General features: G+C 37.6%; 1 protein-coding gene across 1 annotated transcript in view; it reads right to left on the bottom strand.

Annotated features, from left to right (window-relative positions):
* Positions 1-2,144: 2,144 nt before the first annotated feature.
* Ankar (ankyrin and armadillo repeat containing) overlaps positions 2,145-17,411 on the bottom strand; it is a 55,697-nt gene continuing 40,430 nt past the window's right edge. The window contains exons 15-24 of the mRNA XM_051153777.1: positions 17,145-17,298; positions 16,906-17,067; positions 14,924-15,030; positions 12,910-13,032; positions 12,106-12,264; positions 11,364-11,481; positions 10,565-10,674; positions 8,161-8,357; positions 4,115-4,161; positions 2,145-2,536 (exon numbers count right to left, since the gene is read on the bottom strand). Coding sequence (XP_051009734.1) covers positions 2,289-2,536; positions 4,115-4,161; positions 8,161-8,357; positions 10,565-10,674; positions 11,364-11,481; positions 12,106-12,264; positions 12,910-13,032; positions 14,924-15,030; positions 16,906-17,067; positions 17,145-17,298 — 1,425 coding nt within the window. The 3' untranslated portion in view covers positions 2,145-2,288. The remainder of the gene's footprint in view (positions 2,537-4,114; positions 4,162-8,160; positions 8,358-10,564; positions 10,675-11,363; positions 11,482-12,105; positions 12,265-12,909; positions 13,033-14,923; positions 15,031-16,905; positions 17,068-17,144; positions 17,299-17,411) is intronic.

The following is a 17,411-nucleotide window of genomic DNA, read 5'->3' as shown; positions in this document are numbered from 1 at the left end:
TCCTGTGGCCACAACTATCAGTACATATAAATTATGGAAGAAAATTTCCCAAATTTATATTATTAATATATTTATAATCTATATTTTGAAAATATTAAAAGTTGTTCCCATTGCTATAACTATGCATGTATATCAAAATTACTCTGATACAAATAAGCTAACAAAAATGAGTGAATCCTGGAAAGCAACCATATCTTTAGTCCTTTGAGAGCTTGGCTGTGAAGACCATAAAGAAAAGGAAAGAGGACGTTGGAGTAAGGAAGAAACACTGGACTCTACTGACAAACTTGTGCCAAGGTTACTTTTCAGTGAAGCTAAGAGGTAGGCGGCTCCCTGAAACCAAATGTGGGTTTGTTATTTTCTTTGTTTGTTTAATTTTATTTTGTTTTTATTATTTTTAATATATTTTATTAATGTATTCATATTGCATCTCAATTGTTACCCCATCCCTTGTATCCTCCCATTCCTCCCTGCCTCCCATTTTCCCCTTACTCCCCTCCCCTATGACTGTGACTGAGGGGGATTACCTCCCCTGTATATGCTCATAGGGTATCAAGTCTCTTCTTGGTAGCCTTTTGTTTTGAGATAGAGTCTCACTCTGTGGTCTAGACATGTGTGTAGGACTCACTGTATAGTTCACAGTGGTCTTGAACTTTTTTTAAATTTTAATTTATGTGCATTGGTGTGAGGTGTCAGTTCTTAGAGTTATAGACAGTTAGGAGCTGCCATGTGGGTGCAGGGAATTAAACCCGGGTCCTTTGGAAGAACAGGCAGTGCTCTTTACCACTGAACCACCTCTCCAGCACTGGTCTTGAACTCTTAACTCTTGCATAAACCTCCCAGGTCCTTGATTACAGATATGGCCCAGCACGCCTGGTAAAACTCAGTATGTTCTTTTGAGGCTTTTCTTGTCTATAATTTTTATAAGGAAATGATAGAGAAATGAAAATCTTTAAGAGTGTAGGGCGTAGGCCGGCCGTGGTGGCGCATGCCTTTAATCCCAGCACTTGGGAGGCAGAAGCAGGTGGATCGCTGTGAGTTCGAGGCCCCCCTGGGCTATAAAGCGAGACCAGAACAGCCAAGGTGAACACAGAGAGACCCTGTCTCAAAAAAAAAAAAAAAAAAAAAAAAAGAGTGTAGGGCATCTTCCCTTTAAGGTTAAGGAGCTGTGCAGAGATGAGGCAGAAGCAGGACTGATGCACACTCAGAGACATGTGGCAGCACATGAAGGGCTTGCACAGGCTCGCGTGAGATGGGGTCCCAGCCATGAGAGAGGAAAGAGGACATGAACTTAAAGCCCTCAACATGACATCCACTTGTAAAGGAAGTTCTTTCTCCAATGGAGTATGATGGGGTATATAAACCACACGCAAGGATAGGCCCATGCCCAGCAGTTTATAGCCAACCTAAAGTGAACTCTGGCATTTTTAAAAAGATTTATTCATTATGTATACAGGCATCAGATCACATTATAGATGGTTGTGAGCCACCATGTGGTTGGTGGGAATTGAACTCAGGACCTTTGGAAGATCAGCCAGTGCTCTTAACCTGTGAGCCATCTCTCCAGCCCCCAATGGCATTTTTGTAGACTTTTTGTTTCATATTGCTTTGTTTGGGAATTTTTGTTGTACTGGTCTTTTGCTTAAAAATTGTAGTGTCCAATTTTGTATTTTTATGGTGTGCGTGTATGTGTTTATGTTTCCTGTTTTTGTTTGTTTTTTCAGTTCTGGTTGGTTTGGAGATTTTGTTTATTTCCAGATGCAAACTAAAGAAACTTCCTGTAGATAATGATGAGATAACTCTCGTGACCACACATTTTAACCACACTCCCTTTTATACCTGAGGGGCGTTGCTTCCAGATGCCACTGTGAATATCTAGATGTTCAGAAGCCTCACACATTGGTAATACTTATTGACAGCTTGAGTGTTGTGGTATATGTTAACATATGGACTCTCTCAGCATACCAACCTTGTGTGTTTCTAACCTTGAGAGGTATTATAGGTATATGGATACACACACACACACACACACACAAACACACATCATTCTGCTCATGACAGTTAATATGTCTTATAGGTATAAGTACAGACATTTTATACAGAAATTCTATTTATTTTTTGAGGCAATAACTGACCTGATATTAAATGCCATGTGAAACACTAGAAAGAAAAGCTATTCAGTATTAATATGAAGAACATTCAAACAAGACAAATTCCATCCCCTGAAAATGCTGTGTATTTTATTGCAATAAACAATTATCTGTTTTGAGAAAGGACAGTTTTAGTTCTTAGCTTTCTGTAGGCTCTGGGTTGGCTTTTTGTTCACGTTTCCCAAGCTTGTTCAAACATACTATTCTTGGTCTTGATACATTTATTATGTCTGATGAAATTCCCGATGAGAAGGAGAAGATGTTATGGTAAACATTGGCCTTCTTTGGTGTCCTAAAGAGCCCCATGAAGTTAGTTACAGGAGGTATTAAAGTCAGAGAATCTTTTGGTTGAATCTTAGGTCTTGATTTTCTTCGGTGCTCTTTTCCTGGAGGTAAGAAGGTCACAATTAAATTTCTCTCAAGTCAAGGGCTCTAAGTATAATCTGAATACTCCCTATTTTCTCTGCCCAAGTAAAATGTGTAACAGCTTTCTGCAGATACTCCTGAATAAATGTTCCTTTTCTCCCTTTTTAAAGGAATTCTATTTGTGTATAGGTGTGTGTGTGTGTGCGCGCGCGCCCACTGAGGATGTCACATCCCTCAGAGCTGGAATCACAGGTGACTGTGAGCTGTACATGAGTGCTGAGAATTAAACTTGTCTTCTAGAAGAGCAGCATTTGCTTTTACCACTGGGCCATCCTCCAGCCCTTCATTCCCCTTTTTACGTTTCCTGCTCTCTTTCTGACATGCTAGGTCAAAGATATTTATCATGGGGCAGTGTACACTGTCATTTGACATTTTCTAAGGCTAACGGATTAATAAGCATGTTCATGAAAATAAGTAATCCATGTTTACTCCCTGTTAAATCCCTAATAAGGTCTTGAACAATAGCATGTAGTACTCTTGCAGAGAAACCACAACCTCCTGTAAATTTATTTCCACTAGAATTTGACACCTGGCCTCCTGGGCATCTGCACTTGGGCACATGCCCCCATAAAGACACACACAGAGAACACAGAATTAAAGGCTTTTTAAAAAATAAAATACAGTTAAAAGCACTGGCTGCTCATCCAGAAGACCTGAGCAGTTCTCAGCACCCACAAGGCAGCTCACAACTGTCTATAATTGTCTCTTCCAGGGGATCCAACACCTCACTCAGATACACATGGAGGCAAAGCGTGAATGAACATAAAATTAAAAAATAATAAAAATAAAATTGAATAAGTAATATTTTCAGATCTAGACTCTGGTTTCCTCATACCTAGACTACCCAATTGTCAACTACCAACTGAGTCAAAACTGTCAAGTGTCAGTGAAACAATGTGGCTTTGGTCTAACAATTTTTAGATAATTGTACAAGAAATTTTACAAGAGAAAAATTAAGACATGCTCAGATGGTGGCTTGTTCCCTGTTTTACTTGGAAATAGAGAAAGATCTTTTTAAAAGTTTTACTTGTGTGCATGCGTGCATGTGTGTGTGACATGGCACATGTGTGGAGATCAGAGTTAACAAGTTGTGGGAATTAGTTCTTTCCTAGTAGATAGGCTCTGAGGATCACACTTGGGTCATTACGCTTGTTGGCAAGTGCTTTTACCAATGGTGCCATCTTGCCAGAGAAATCTTTAACAACTGATAACAACAAGAAAGACCTTAAATGGTCAATACAGGCTTATAAAGAGAATGTGTCTTCCATATATAGAATTACAAAACAGAAGCTTACAGGAAAGTATAGGAAAGGAAACTGAGAATGCCTGCAATCAGCTCTTGTCCGTGGCTTCTGCATCAGTGCCTGCCCTGTTTTTCTGGCTGATGGGCTACAAGCTGTTACATGAAATAAGCCCTTTTCTCCCCAACTTGCCTTTGGTCATGGTGTTTATTTTATTACAGCAATAGAAACCCTAAAATGGAATTAGAAAGTGCCACTACTAGCAGGCATTAAATAAATAAAAGAAAAAATGGTTACCTTTTTTAAAGATAGGAATTACGGATGGTCCTCCATTCTTTTCCAAGCTAAAAAGGAAAAACAAATCAGATAATAAAATAAATGAAGGCAGAGTAGACTCAGAAACCCAGGAATAAATAAAGGTCCCAGGCTCTAGGGCCTAATGATCTACATCTCATACATGTGGAAAATGACACTCATGCTACCTTATATTTGATCATTTATTTAACTAATTGCACATATTAAATATAACTAACGTGGAACATTATGTTTGAAGTGATGGGAAGAAGGGGCTTGGCCCATAGGGAGTGGTACTGTTAGGAAGTGTGGCCTCTGGGGAGGAAGTGAGTCAACTGTGGAGACAGACTGAGATCTGTGCTCAAGCTGTGTGTGCCCAGTGTAGCACGCAGTCACTTCCTACTGCCTGTGGATCAAGATGTAGCATTCAGCCCCTTCTCCAGCACCATGCCTGCCTGGATGCTGCCATGCTTCCCACCATGATGATAATGGACTAAACCTATAAGCTGTAAGGCAACCCCAATTAAATGTTTTCCTTTATGAGATTTGCTGTGGTCATGGTGTCTCTTCACAGCAATAAAACCCTAACTAAGGCAGGACTCAAACTGGATTTTGAGGAAAACAATTGAACAGGAACACATTTTCTATTCCCCACAGAGTTGTAGGAATGACTACAATGTATAAATCATTTATACTAAGTTAAATTTATGCAACAATAAAACTAATTTAACATTGTAAATTATTACAATTAGAGTTCACATTGTGTTTTATATTAATTTATACAGTTTGCTTTGTATTTTCAATTTTCAGAGGATTCTTAAAGTAGACTTTTTCACTAGTTAAAATACTCTATTTAAATAATCTACTTAAAATGATTTTTTTTTTCTACTTAAAATTGATTAATATAAGCTGGGCATGGTGGTGAATGCCTTTAATCCCAGGTACGGCCATGGGATCATTGTGAATTCAAGGCCAGCCTGGTCTACAAAGCCAGTCCAGGACAACCAAGGCTACACAGAGAGACTGTTGACTCAAAAACCATAACAAAAAAAATTAGTTTATATAACCAGATACTCTTGGGTCTTATTCCCATCTTATGTCATAGTAACAATATATCATGAGTAGCTCTTTTCCTATATACGAATGCTTTCCTACTTGGAAAGACTCACAATTCAGCTCTGTGGATAGAAGCAGAGGAAATAGTCCACAGTAAGATTTTTACACTCCTTAATTTTAAAACTTGGGTTATAATGAAACTATAACATTGAGACAAATTCACCTGGGCAAAATGCTTGACCAAAACTATAGCTTCAGCTACTGTGAAGTGCCTGTGTCTATTTTAGCCTTGTTTCCTTCCAAGAACTTTGGCTTAGCTTTGGATCAAAAGTCTGGGAAATCTATCTGCAGTGAAGATTATTTTGGCTTTCCTATTTAGTTCAGAATTATTCAAATATATCTCTAGGGTAATATATCTCTCTTCCCCAACTGCCTGAGTCACGTGGGAAGGACCATCTCCTCCCGGTGAGGGTCCATTAGAAAGACAATAGCCCAGGTGGGGTTCCTAGGTCTGCTTCCTGAATTCCAGACCCAGGATGGCTCCACTCATTCTGTCACAAGGTATTCATGGGGTGCCCCAAGGGTAAAGCCCGCCAAGAAGTGCTCTCACCTGTGACAAGGCTTATTCTTTCCCACAAATAGCTTCCTGAATTAGGCATAAATTTTATCAGTCTTTGAAAAAAACTTCTAAAATTGAAATAATCCTATCTACCCAGGATCCCTAACATCTGATTGAACTGGGCACACTAATCATGCATCTCTTGTTCCAGCTACTGAGGAGGCAGAGGAAGAGAGGAAGATTGGAGCTGGGCAACATAGCAAAGCACTGTGTTCAAAATAAGTAGAGCAGCATCCCTATGGTTGGGAAGGATGACTGACTTCAGAGGGGCCACGTATTTGGCTGGTCAAATGAATGTCCTCACCTTGATTAGTATAGAGATTATATTGACAAATTATCTTTGGGCATAAGTGTCTATGATCGTTGGTAGCCCTCTGACCCCTGCAACTGGAAGACCCCGATTTTTCTCTCATCAGAAGCTGCATGATATTAAAGTATTAGCCAATTGGCTGCTCAATAAAAATCAGTGGTGTCACAGGGCAATGGGACTCTGGCACAACAGAAAAACCAGGAAGTTAGAACTGGCTATATTAGAATTTCTGCTGGGAGAGAAAACAAGTGGGTAACCATAAATACAACCAATGTGTCCATCTTCCCAGGGAGAGGATGAAGTGTGGTACTGACATTTTCCCTGAGACCCACCATGACATGGAAAATATGTAGGGGTTCATGTATCAGTCCTGGTAGAGATGGTGGAATGACATCCCACTGACACGCTGCTTCCTGATTAGCTGAAAGACAGTGACTGCCTGTTACATGGATATGGGCCCCTGTGCCTCCATTCATGCTTAGTTTAAAGTACCTTCATCCACGTAGAGACTGACAATTTTTTTGGCATCTACTTGGTTAAACTTTTGGGGAATTTTGACTATTCCAGAACAAATATATAATTCATGACCCCTGTTCACAAAAAGGTGGTTTAAGGGATATTCTTTGTGAGTGCAGGGTTCTGTTTCAGCTTCTCACTTCTGAACGCTTAAGAGCCACAGAAAGCACCACACTTCTGAACTCAGCCATCCAATGGTTGTGCTACCAGAAGGTCATGGAAAGCCATCACTCCCCATAGCCTCTGTTCATCCACCTCCCCATCATCCGGTCCTGAGCACTTCTTTCTTCACTGCGGGACAACAGGGCTGGCCTGCCACTCCTTCAGCACTGGCCTTCAGAATTCCCAGGATTTGCTTTGAGAAGTGGTTTGCTCACCCTGTGCTTCATTGTTGTTGCCAATGGCTTTGTTGTAATCAGGTGACAGACCACATGGCTCCTGTATATCACCAAAACTACACATTATGCTGCTTGTTTCTTATTTCTAAGCACTTCTTTCCAGGAAATATGGGTCCAGTCTTACCAGACTTTCTACACCCAGGGGTAGCATCAGCTCTTGCCCATTGCTATAGGATCTCCAACCTCAGTAAGTCTTGCAGCCTTTGAAGTGGCTGTGCTGATGAGGAATGCCATGGGTCCAGAAGTCATCCAATAGGATGGGCTGGCCAGCTGGGAAGCTCTGGGGAGCCACTTTGTTTCCTCCCCAGTACTAGGATTGGGAGCAAGTGTCACCAACCCTAGGGATAGTGCATTTATTTAGTTAGTTTGATAAAGTGAGAAGAAGAGCCTGTTTTTTCTCTTTCTGGAAGAAACCTCTCAGAAAACTCAGATCCGGTCAAGCTTCATAGCTCACTCTTCCCACCACAAGGCAACACCTTCTGTTTCCACTCCATAGCAATGTGCCCAATAGCAAGGTGAGGGCTCACCTCTGAGCCCCTGCACAGGAGCAAGGCTTTGATGCTGAGGTTAGATTTTACCCCCTCCTTGGGCAATTTTGGGGGTGGGGGAGACAAAGTTTCAGAAATTCTGGTTGTTGCTTTTGTTTTTCTGAGGGAAACTCCCCCTTGTTTTCATCTTAACTTTGAAACAGGGCCTTCTACTTTGTGGCATACTGGTAAGAAACAATTATAACCAAATCCCATCTTTCCTGGGCCTAGACCTGCTCACACACAGAAGAATAAATCGGCCAACTTTGACATAGCCCCAGATAATCACGGCAGTGTATCAAGGCTGAAATAAAATGAATTTTACTATTTTTCCTTGGTGGATAACACACTTAAAGTGAGGGCAGACACTTAATACCGAGCTCAAACATAAACCTGCTGCGATGTGTTTGACACAGTGACTGACAAGCATTAGGCAGGCACTTGGCATTCAGAAATAAGTAAAAACAGCCTTCAGCAATGAACATTCATTCAAGGCTGGGCTTCTATGTTAGCATACAGAGGGTTTGCATTTCAAGGGGAGTTTTATGTGCTGGACTTCCAAAGATCTCCTGAGATCTTTACTAATAACAACACTTCTGCAACTTCTTATAAGGGCACAGTACCTTAGGGATGGAAGCCCCACACTTTGCTGAATTTCAAACTCCTTTAGGAATGCAGGGTTAATTTTTGCATCTCTGCTGATGTTATTTGTTATACGCAGGAACTGGTTAGGCTTATTCCTGCACTCACTTAACAGGATGCGGAAGGCATGTGCGTTGTAAGTTAGGTAGCCAAGGGCACAAGAACATGCTGTGCGAACCTAAAAGCAAAGAAACTTTTTACACATTTTCATAATATTTTATTATGACAAAATATAACTAACATGAAATTTGCTATTTGACCATTTTAAATTATACGGTTTAGCCAGAGCTAAATATATTCATATACACTTTTTGAACATTGTAAGAAGAAACTTGTTAAGCACTGGGCTGTGAAGGCTTTGACAGGAAGAGTTCAATAGCCAGAGGCAGTGGCTGACTACAGGAGCTGGTCTTCTGCGCGCAGCAAGGCAGCTCTATAGGAACTCAAGGTATATTCAATAGCATGCAGAAAACCCATGCAAGCCTGACCCCTGCTGGGATAGGGAGAGACAGTCTTCTCTTCAGAGCTTAGTCCCTGCTAAATCAGCCACACTCCCATGGAAAACCATACATTCAGGATCGTTGGAGCAGCACAAATTGGTCTTGATGGGTAGGGGAGTCGGGAAGGGTAAAGGAAAAGCTGGAGAGGAGAAGAGGGGGAAACACTTGGTATAATATTCCCCAAAATCTAATAAAAATTATCTAGCCCAGAGCACTAATTAGCCACTTCTTATGAAAGTCTCAGTTGAACCAGAGTTTGAATCCCAGCACCCATATCAGGAAGCTCAAAACACCTGGAACTCCAAATCCAGGGGGATCCAACACCCGCTTCTGGCCTCCATGGGCACTTGTATTCACATGCACATACCTATACAAATGCACATATATACAGTATTAAAAAATAAGATAAATATTAAGATAATTTTGTAAGCCAGGTGTAGAGATACATGCCTTTAATCCCAGCACTAGGGAGGCTGAGGCAGATGGATCTCTGAGTATGAGGCCAGCCTGGTCTACAAAGCAAGTTCCAGGACAGTAAGGGCTATTACACAGAAAAGCCTTATTTCTAATAATTATTTCTGTAAACACGAGTCTCAAATATGGATGTAAATAGACATCAGTCACCAGGTAGGAGCATAATAGCTCGTGCAAGCCAGGTCACTAATTCCACTTCCCGGGCACATTCTCTGCCGTATTTCTAGAGAATACTGCTAATTTAAATTGGTTTCTAGTCATTGCTCACAATATGAGCATACTTGGCTTCCTTTTTGAATTACTGAGAGTATTTTAAAAAATGAAGCTAAAAGGCTCACCCACTGGCTAAGTAACTAGTTATTTTGAGATACTATCTAAACATTTAGTTATAAATTTCTGTTTAATCACAGTTTATTTATTTATACATTGAGTTTTTAAATTTTCAGTTATACAAGCAATGGTTTCATTATGGCACTTCCTTACATCCATGACATCCATGTCATATTTTATTCTTAAAATATGGTGCCCTTCACAATTTTGCATGTCATTCTTTCACAGGGCACATTCTAAATTTCTGTGTAACCCAGACTGGCTTTGAAGTAGGAGAAATCCTCCTGTCTCAGCCTGCTGAGTGCTGAGATTACTGGCATGAACTCTGACATGAGGTTTTGTAGAGTAAATCTTAATTTTAGAATCAAAATAACTCATTTCACAGTTTCATTTTTTATTTTAGTTCTGAGATTAACTTGAGCCAGTATTAATTTTAAACATTTTTAAACATCTTAATAAACATGATACTAAAGTGTGTCCTCTTTTTAAACTCACCCTGCTTTCTTCTGTGAGGCAATTGATCATAAAGCACATATAAAGTCATGTATATAGCTTTATTGACTTTCCACACATTTACAAGCAGTTATCCATCAATTTGTCTTTTCCATGATGACTTTCTGTAAGTTATTCAAAGACTGATGTGTGTGTGTGTGTGTGTGTGTGTGTGTGTGTGTGTGTGTGTGTGTGTGTCCATCCCCATGAAGGTTATTGGGTCCCCAGAAACTGGAGTTATAGGCAGTGAGCCATCCAATATAGGTGCTGGGAGCCAAACTAGGGTCCTCTGCAAGCGCAGTACATGCTCTAGAACCTTCTTTTCAGCCCCACAGTTTTAAAATACTTAATTATAGTTGTAAAATTATAGCTTTGTACTATTCTGTTTAAATGTTGGAGTTAAAATAAATGTGTGCCTTTTGTGGGACTCAGAATTGTAGATGTCAGATGACTAATATTGGAAAGTTCAACTATTTTGAGTTATTATGAATTATATGATATCCTGAAGAAAAGGTATATTCTTGTGTGAAAGAAGCAGATTTTATTATTTGCAGCACATTACATTTTATAAATAGCTTTCAGTTTTTACCTCTTCCCTTCCTGAGTACAAGTGGTAGCAGAGCCGCTGGATTGTCCCTTGTGTGAGAAAAGCTTCTGGAATACCAGCTCTAGAATGAACCAGGCTAGCTATTAAATTACCTAGAATTAAACAAAGAAAATTCTTATATTATATAGAACTGATAGCTGATATGTGTTTTTTGTTCCCTTGTGCATTGCATTTAAAATTTTTCAAGCTACAAAACCTCTCTGTTAAATTAAAAAGAAGAAATTATGGTTCCTTCAGGTTGATTGATTTTCTGTGACACATACTAAAACTTACACAGGTTTATTTAAGTAAAAAAAGGAGGAAATTTTAAACTTGAAAGTTTTCTGCCATCCAAAACTTCAAAATATATTCACCGTTTTTCAGTTAAGATTCTTTTATTTTATGTATATAAATAAGGTATGACTGTATGTATGTATGACTGTATACCATATGCATTTCTCATGACACAAAGGTTGGTATATAATTGAAGTTTCACTTTATAGTCTAGAAAAATCATTAGAAGTTTGAAATAATAATTAGGAAAGCAAAAAAAAAAAAAAAAACTGTTAAGTGTTACTGCATTTCTATTCAGCATGGATGCTCCCTACTCCATCCAGATATGTATGTTCAGAGTTTTTAGGTAGCCTAACTTGAAACTATGCAACAGAGAATCAGGCATATTTTAGTACTGCTGCATTTCCAATCTAAAACATTTTAATAATCTGTGTTGTACGCAGCGTGTTCCTTTGTGTCGCTGTCATTAGATATTTTTGTGTTAGTTTGTTTGTTAGCTATTTCTTACCTGTCAGGACAATAGTAGGAATGTGGACTGAATACAAACTGTCAACTAAAATAGTAACACCTCTTGCAGTCAAAGTAATGTGGTCCACGTCTATAATGACTTTAGCTAATACGATAATCTAAAACAAAACAAAACATAGAACTGGTGAGCATTTGCTACTGAGATTCTCTCAATCATTTATGATTTGGGGCCTTTTTAGGGTGTAAAGGAAACATCTCATGGACTCCCAATAGAAGGGATACGAGAGGTGGAAAGAGAGAGTTAAAGTACTCCCCCAAGTGGTATTAGCCATGACTATGCCAGGCCACACATTGCTCTTTCTCCAATTTTTGCAACATTGGTCCTTGAATTAGAAGAGAAATACTTCACAAGGCTGTGGATGAAAAAAGCTTTGAAGAGTAAACATAAGCCAACAAGGAGCCTAAACACTGCTGCAGGATGGGAGAAGCCGTGCAGTCACTCACAGTGGGCAATTAGACCTGTTTCCCGCTCAACCATGTCTCTTTCCATAGCTCTTTAAACATGGTGTCTGCTGACCTCACAGGATTGTTACAGACATCAGATAGAACCTAAAAAAATTCCATGTAAATAAAGCAGTCCTGATAATGTACTTTTCGTGACGTAGAGGAGCTGATGTGCAAAATACTAAGTTTCATAAATTAAACAGTTTTCTGGATCCCAAATAAAGAAGTGTTCACTAAGATGACAAACTTGCCAATATAAAATGCTTGTACCCATGTACCTGAAATGCTGCCATTGCCCTCTCCGTTTCAACTTTGGATTGAAGAAAAGGCTCAAAAATAGATAAGGTTATCATTCCAGTTTCCAATATTAAATACTGTTGAAAACGATTATTGAAGGCAAAAAGGGTTAGTGCATAACCTGCTCGCAAGCAGATGTCCTAGAAAAGGGGGAAATACCAATCATTTATATGGTACTCACTGTATTTTGAGTTACTTCCTATTAAAATGCATTTTATTCTTTTTATACATATTTTATTATAATTTATTTACATTACATCTTGATTGGAATCCCCTCGCTCTTATCTTCCTGTTCCCACACCCCCACATTTTATTCTTTCATTCTTTTTATTACTGCATTTTATTCTTAACAAAAAGAGAAATAGAGACATTATTGAGGGAAATTTCTTTAAAGAAAAATAATTGCATCATATTAGCTGTCTTGGGAAAAACTCCCTCTTCATCATAAAGCATTTTAAGGCTTCACTGCAGTAATGTATAAGGGGATGGGTGGGACAAAAAAAAAAAAGCATGAAATTAAGTCAACACATCAATTAGGGACAGACTTCTTCTCAAGCATTAAAATGGATGCATGTCAAGGAAGATGTGCGGCAACTATGAAAAATTTGGAACACATTATCACACCATTACAGACTCATGACCTACAAAGAGTCATGTTATTTACTCTCTTAAGTAATACACTCGGATGTTGCCATGAAGGTCACCTGGTCATAACTGACAGCATCTGCTTAGAACCATTCTCCCCTAGGTGAGCTGAGCACACAGAGGTGTTGTGAAGTCCCTACCTTATCTTTTGAGTGAAGAAGATAAAGAACATCAGAATACTCAAATCCTTCATTTTCTTGTAATTCTTTCTGTAGAAAAGCATTCCCCAGGACAATGCAAGCCAATGAAAATGCCACTTCAACCTAAATATGTGTTTTCAGAAATTAACTTTCACTCACACATGACTGGAGAATATATTTCATTACAGAAATATACAGACTAGATTATGGAAATATAACCTTTTTTTCTTATTTTTTAAGATTTATTTATTATTTACACAGTATTCTGCCCACACGTATACCTGCCCACCACAAGAAGGCACCAGGTCTCATTACAGATGGTTGTAAGCCACCATGTGGTTGCTGGGAATTGAACTCAGGACCTTCAGAAGAGCAGACGGTGCTCTTAACTTCTAAGCCATCTCTTTAAAGTACCATGTATTGATTACAGTTCTCTGACTACCGTTTAAAGAGTAACATGGCTCTGGAGGACTAGTCCTCACAAGTTTTAGTGGACAGGAAATACCCATTTCCTTGGTGACCAGAGACCATCATGCATTTCCTTCTGAGGGTGCTGCGGTCGGGACAGGTGTCACCAGGGATAGCGGAGCGCATACAGAGATACAGTCCTAACCCTACATGTGCAGTTGTATCCCTTCCACCTCCAACCATAGTTTGTAAATGTTTGCTGGCATGGGCTTAAAGGCTGTTTTAATTTGATAATGACAACAGAGCTGTCAAAGTCTAAGACTGCCTAAGAAATTAAGCAAAACTTTATAAAAGTAGAATTGAGGCACAGTCTTTTTCTTCTGGTTTTTAGAGTTGTTTAACTTTCACTTACTTCCCATCAGAAAGCAGAACTACATACATTGCTGGACTTAACAGACAGCTTTTAAAAGGGCTGTTCTATGCTTTTCGATGAAAAATGTTAAGAATTTGAAAAACATATTTTGAAATAGTCTGTCTGCTGTACAGCCTAATTTTCAGGAAAATGACTGAAAGTATTTGTTACAGTTTAACAAGTTTCAAAAACCATTGAAAAATAAGCTGAATTACAGATGGATAAAATGGAATTTTTTCCATTAAAATACACTTAAACATAAATGTATTTTTGTGACACTTCCATTGTCTTTGAAATATACTTATAACTTAAATGTATATAATTTTTATTTATAAGTCAAGCCAAAAATGATTTGTAGCTTATGCTTCTCTTTATTTCCCCCCACTGAACTCTTGCAGTTAAATCATCCCTTTTGTATCCTGAAAGGCCAAGTACCTTATGACATTTTTTCTTACAGTATATCTACAAAAGAAAATATTATAATTTATTAGCCCATTAATCTCCTGTATTTTTCTATTTCTCATCATGTCCTTATTGGCCAAATAACAGGATATTATTTGCAATTTATCTATGAAAGGAAATATTACTGTTCACTAACACATTATTCCATATATTTCTATTTCCTCATCACTAACTGAGCCCCGGGAAGATTATGAGAAGAAAATGTATTTTTTGTTGTTATAACTTCCTGCTTGGCCACCCATGAAACTCATGAATTTTTATGGCTTTGGTAAAATTTAATTGATGCTGGGTTATTAAGGACGTTTTACTAGTGGATAGAAGAGTGAATAATATTCAAAGACCTTATAGTAAGTTTTTATAATGAAGCCTTGAGAGCATTGGCTGAGAGCCAGCCCATTCTATTTTGATAGGTGTTTCCTTGTTCTTGAGAAACAGTGCCACTATTCCCACCCAATTTTAACAATCACTAACTGAGGAAAAAGGAAGCTATTCTGTAAATACACAATGAATGGCTAAGAAAAAATAGCTAAAGAATAAGCACATAAGACTTTCATGTCATATTTGAAGAAATTAATATCTACTACATTAATCTTTTCTGCTTAAAACTCTTAGATTTTTGTTTTAAAAGTTGTCATGCTTGTAAACTTGCATAATCTAAGATACAAATTAGTCTTCAAGGTGCTGTATATATTTCATTTATTGTGTCAGAAACATTTAAATCTTAATACATACCTTAATGTTAGGTGAAGGGTGACTTCTTAGTAGCTGAATAAGCACTGGAAAGGCATTCTCCTCCACAACATACTGTTGACTCAAGGGATTGCTTGTGTGGGCCACACCTGTAAAGTCCTCATGGGTCAATGGGGTCATGTTTTTGTTCCATCTAGTAAATTATAGAGTTGAACTTATCTTGACTTTGGTTGATAAACTATCTTAAGGTAATATGGCTAGCAAACTTTTAAACATGACATACTGACAGTATTTCAATACCCCTGCATTAAAATTTTAAAGGGCAAAATGAATAAGCATGGACAATTCATTACTAGAATTATAGATGGTTTTATAATAGAGACAGCACATAAATTTGAAAATGCTACATTACTAAAGAATAACAACCATAATTAGTTTAAAATGCTATACCCTATTACTCAAGTTTATAGTTATTGTTTTCTATTAAAAGTTTTTTAATCTATAAAAACTGACTAATCAGAGTTAAAATTTCTAGCTTTCTTAAATTTCATATACTAAAAACATAAATGTATTGTCTTCCTTTCCAACATTTCTATACTTTAAGTTGCAACTTAATATCAGGAGAAAATTCAATCTCATTGCATAAAAAATTTAAGTTTGTTTAATGCCAAGGAATTCCATGACATATATAGTAGGTTTATATTCTCAAATATAGTATAAATATATTTATATGTATACTATATACATATAGTAACATTATATACTTAATAGAAATACAAGTTTAGGCTTTTCTGAGCAGTGACAAAAAGCCAGCCACACATTGTTACTTGGAAAGTTTAAATTAAATAGGGGGAGTAGAATGAGCAACACCCGTTTTATTTTTTCTCTTTCACCATCCTCATCTAAGGACAGTTGTTGTTGTGAGATGAGCAAACAAATATATACATATATATATTATATATGTAATATGCATTTTATATGCTATAAATAATTCTAATATATGATTTATTAATTTATTTTATTACATATAATTTGTTTATATAACATGTATATGTATGTGTTATTATTTACTAGAATTGTTTGATTTGTGTGACTACGTCTGTGTATGCTTACGTGTATGGATACCTCATCATGCCAGCGGGAGTACAGCCAGGGTGCTGAGAACATGGGTGTTACAAACTGGTCTAGGTCCTCTGGATGAGCAACAAGCTCTTTTAACCACCAAACCTTCTCTTCAACCCTCATTTACTACAATTTTATTATAACTTGAATATATATATATATATATATATATATATATATATATATATATATATATATATATATATATATATATCAATCATAGATTCCAGCTATGAAAGAAACATTATTTTCTGGATTATTTATTTCTTATAATAGTTAGTGAGTTTCTGCAGGTATTTTTCATAGGCAAGGAAGGAAAGTGGAGCTAATAACTTCAACAACTATGGCCTTTTGAGAAAATTCAATTCCCTGGAAAACCAAGCTTGCACAAAAAGCTTCTTTGCTCTTGCACCTGCAGACTCTACTCTGAACTCATGAGGGTCAACTGAGAGCCCAGATTTTATTGGTAGATCAGTCATTAAACATTCTGTGCTTTTTTCATGTACCCTAAAATGTCAATTCTATTGCAACAAAGATTGCCTTATATAAATAATTCTTTGTTTATATAACTAAACAAGAATTGAAAAAATATAATTGAAATTAACCTTAAGAAATTTATGGCTCTTGACACTTTAAACTTATCTTAAAATAAATGGGATTCTTTCCGTTTAAAATAGTCAGTGTTCACTGTCTTCATTTTCTAGTCTACTCAGAATTTAAGAGCAAGACAGACATGAAATTCTTAATGTCACCACATTAAATCACCAAAGCCTTGGAGAAACTACTTATAAATCTTTGAGGTCTTTTATAGCATGAATAATGATAAAGAAACAATCTCTACTTCTCTGCCTAGGCCTTTTATTTTTCTCATAGTAATTAAGAAATTGAGACTATATACAAACCAACACAGATGGACCCCACTGCTCTGATGACGCTCAGGAGCGTGCCTTCTGCTATTTTATTAATCCTCAGCAGGCGAACTAGTGGGGCAATGCCATTTCCTTCACATATCTGATTCTGATGCATCCTGCTGTCCTTACTCAGGGCTATGACTGCTTCACCCCCTGGTAAGAAAACGTAAGAGGTGGGTAAGGACTTCAGTGTGTACCACATCGGCAGTTACGCATAGAAAATAACTCACCCACATACTGCATCTTAGCAGATGGTGACAAGAGCATGTTTATTATGAAGTTGTATCCTATCTGTTCTGCCATAAACTTTTGTTGTTTCAGGGTTTGTCCTGCCAGCGCCCAAAGTGCTATGGCTCCTTGTTCCTTAACATCTATTTGAAAGGCCTGTTAAGACAAAAACATGCCAATCGTTCAGTGATTCTGTATTGAACACATTAGGGTTGTAAATTTTCATAAAACATGCATTCCAGAATTTGGTGTGATTTTCCAGTCTCCAA

This window comes from Acomys russatus, chromosome 12, assembly GCF_903995435.1.
Source record: "Acomys russatus chromosome 12, mAcoRus1.1, whole genome shotgun sequence".
Taxonomy (NCBI): domain Eukaryota; kingdom Metazoa; phylum Chordata; class Mammalia; order Rodentia; family Muridae; genus Acomys; species Acomys russatus.
This window is presented reverse-complemented; position numbering and strand designations above follow the sequence as displayed.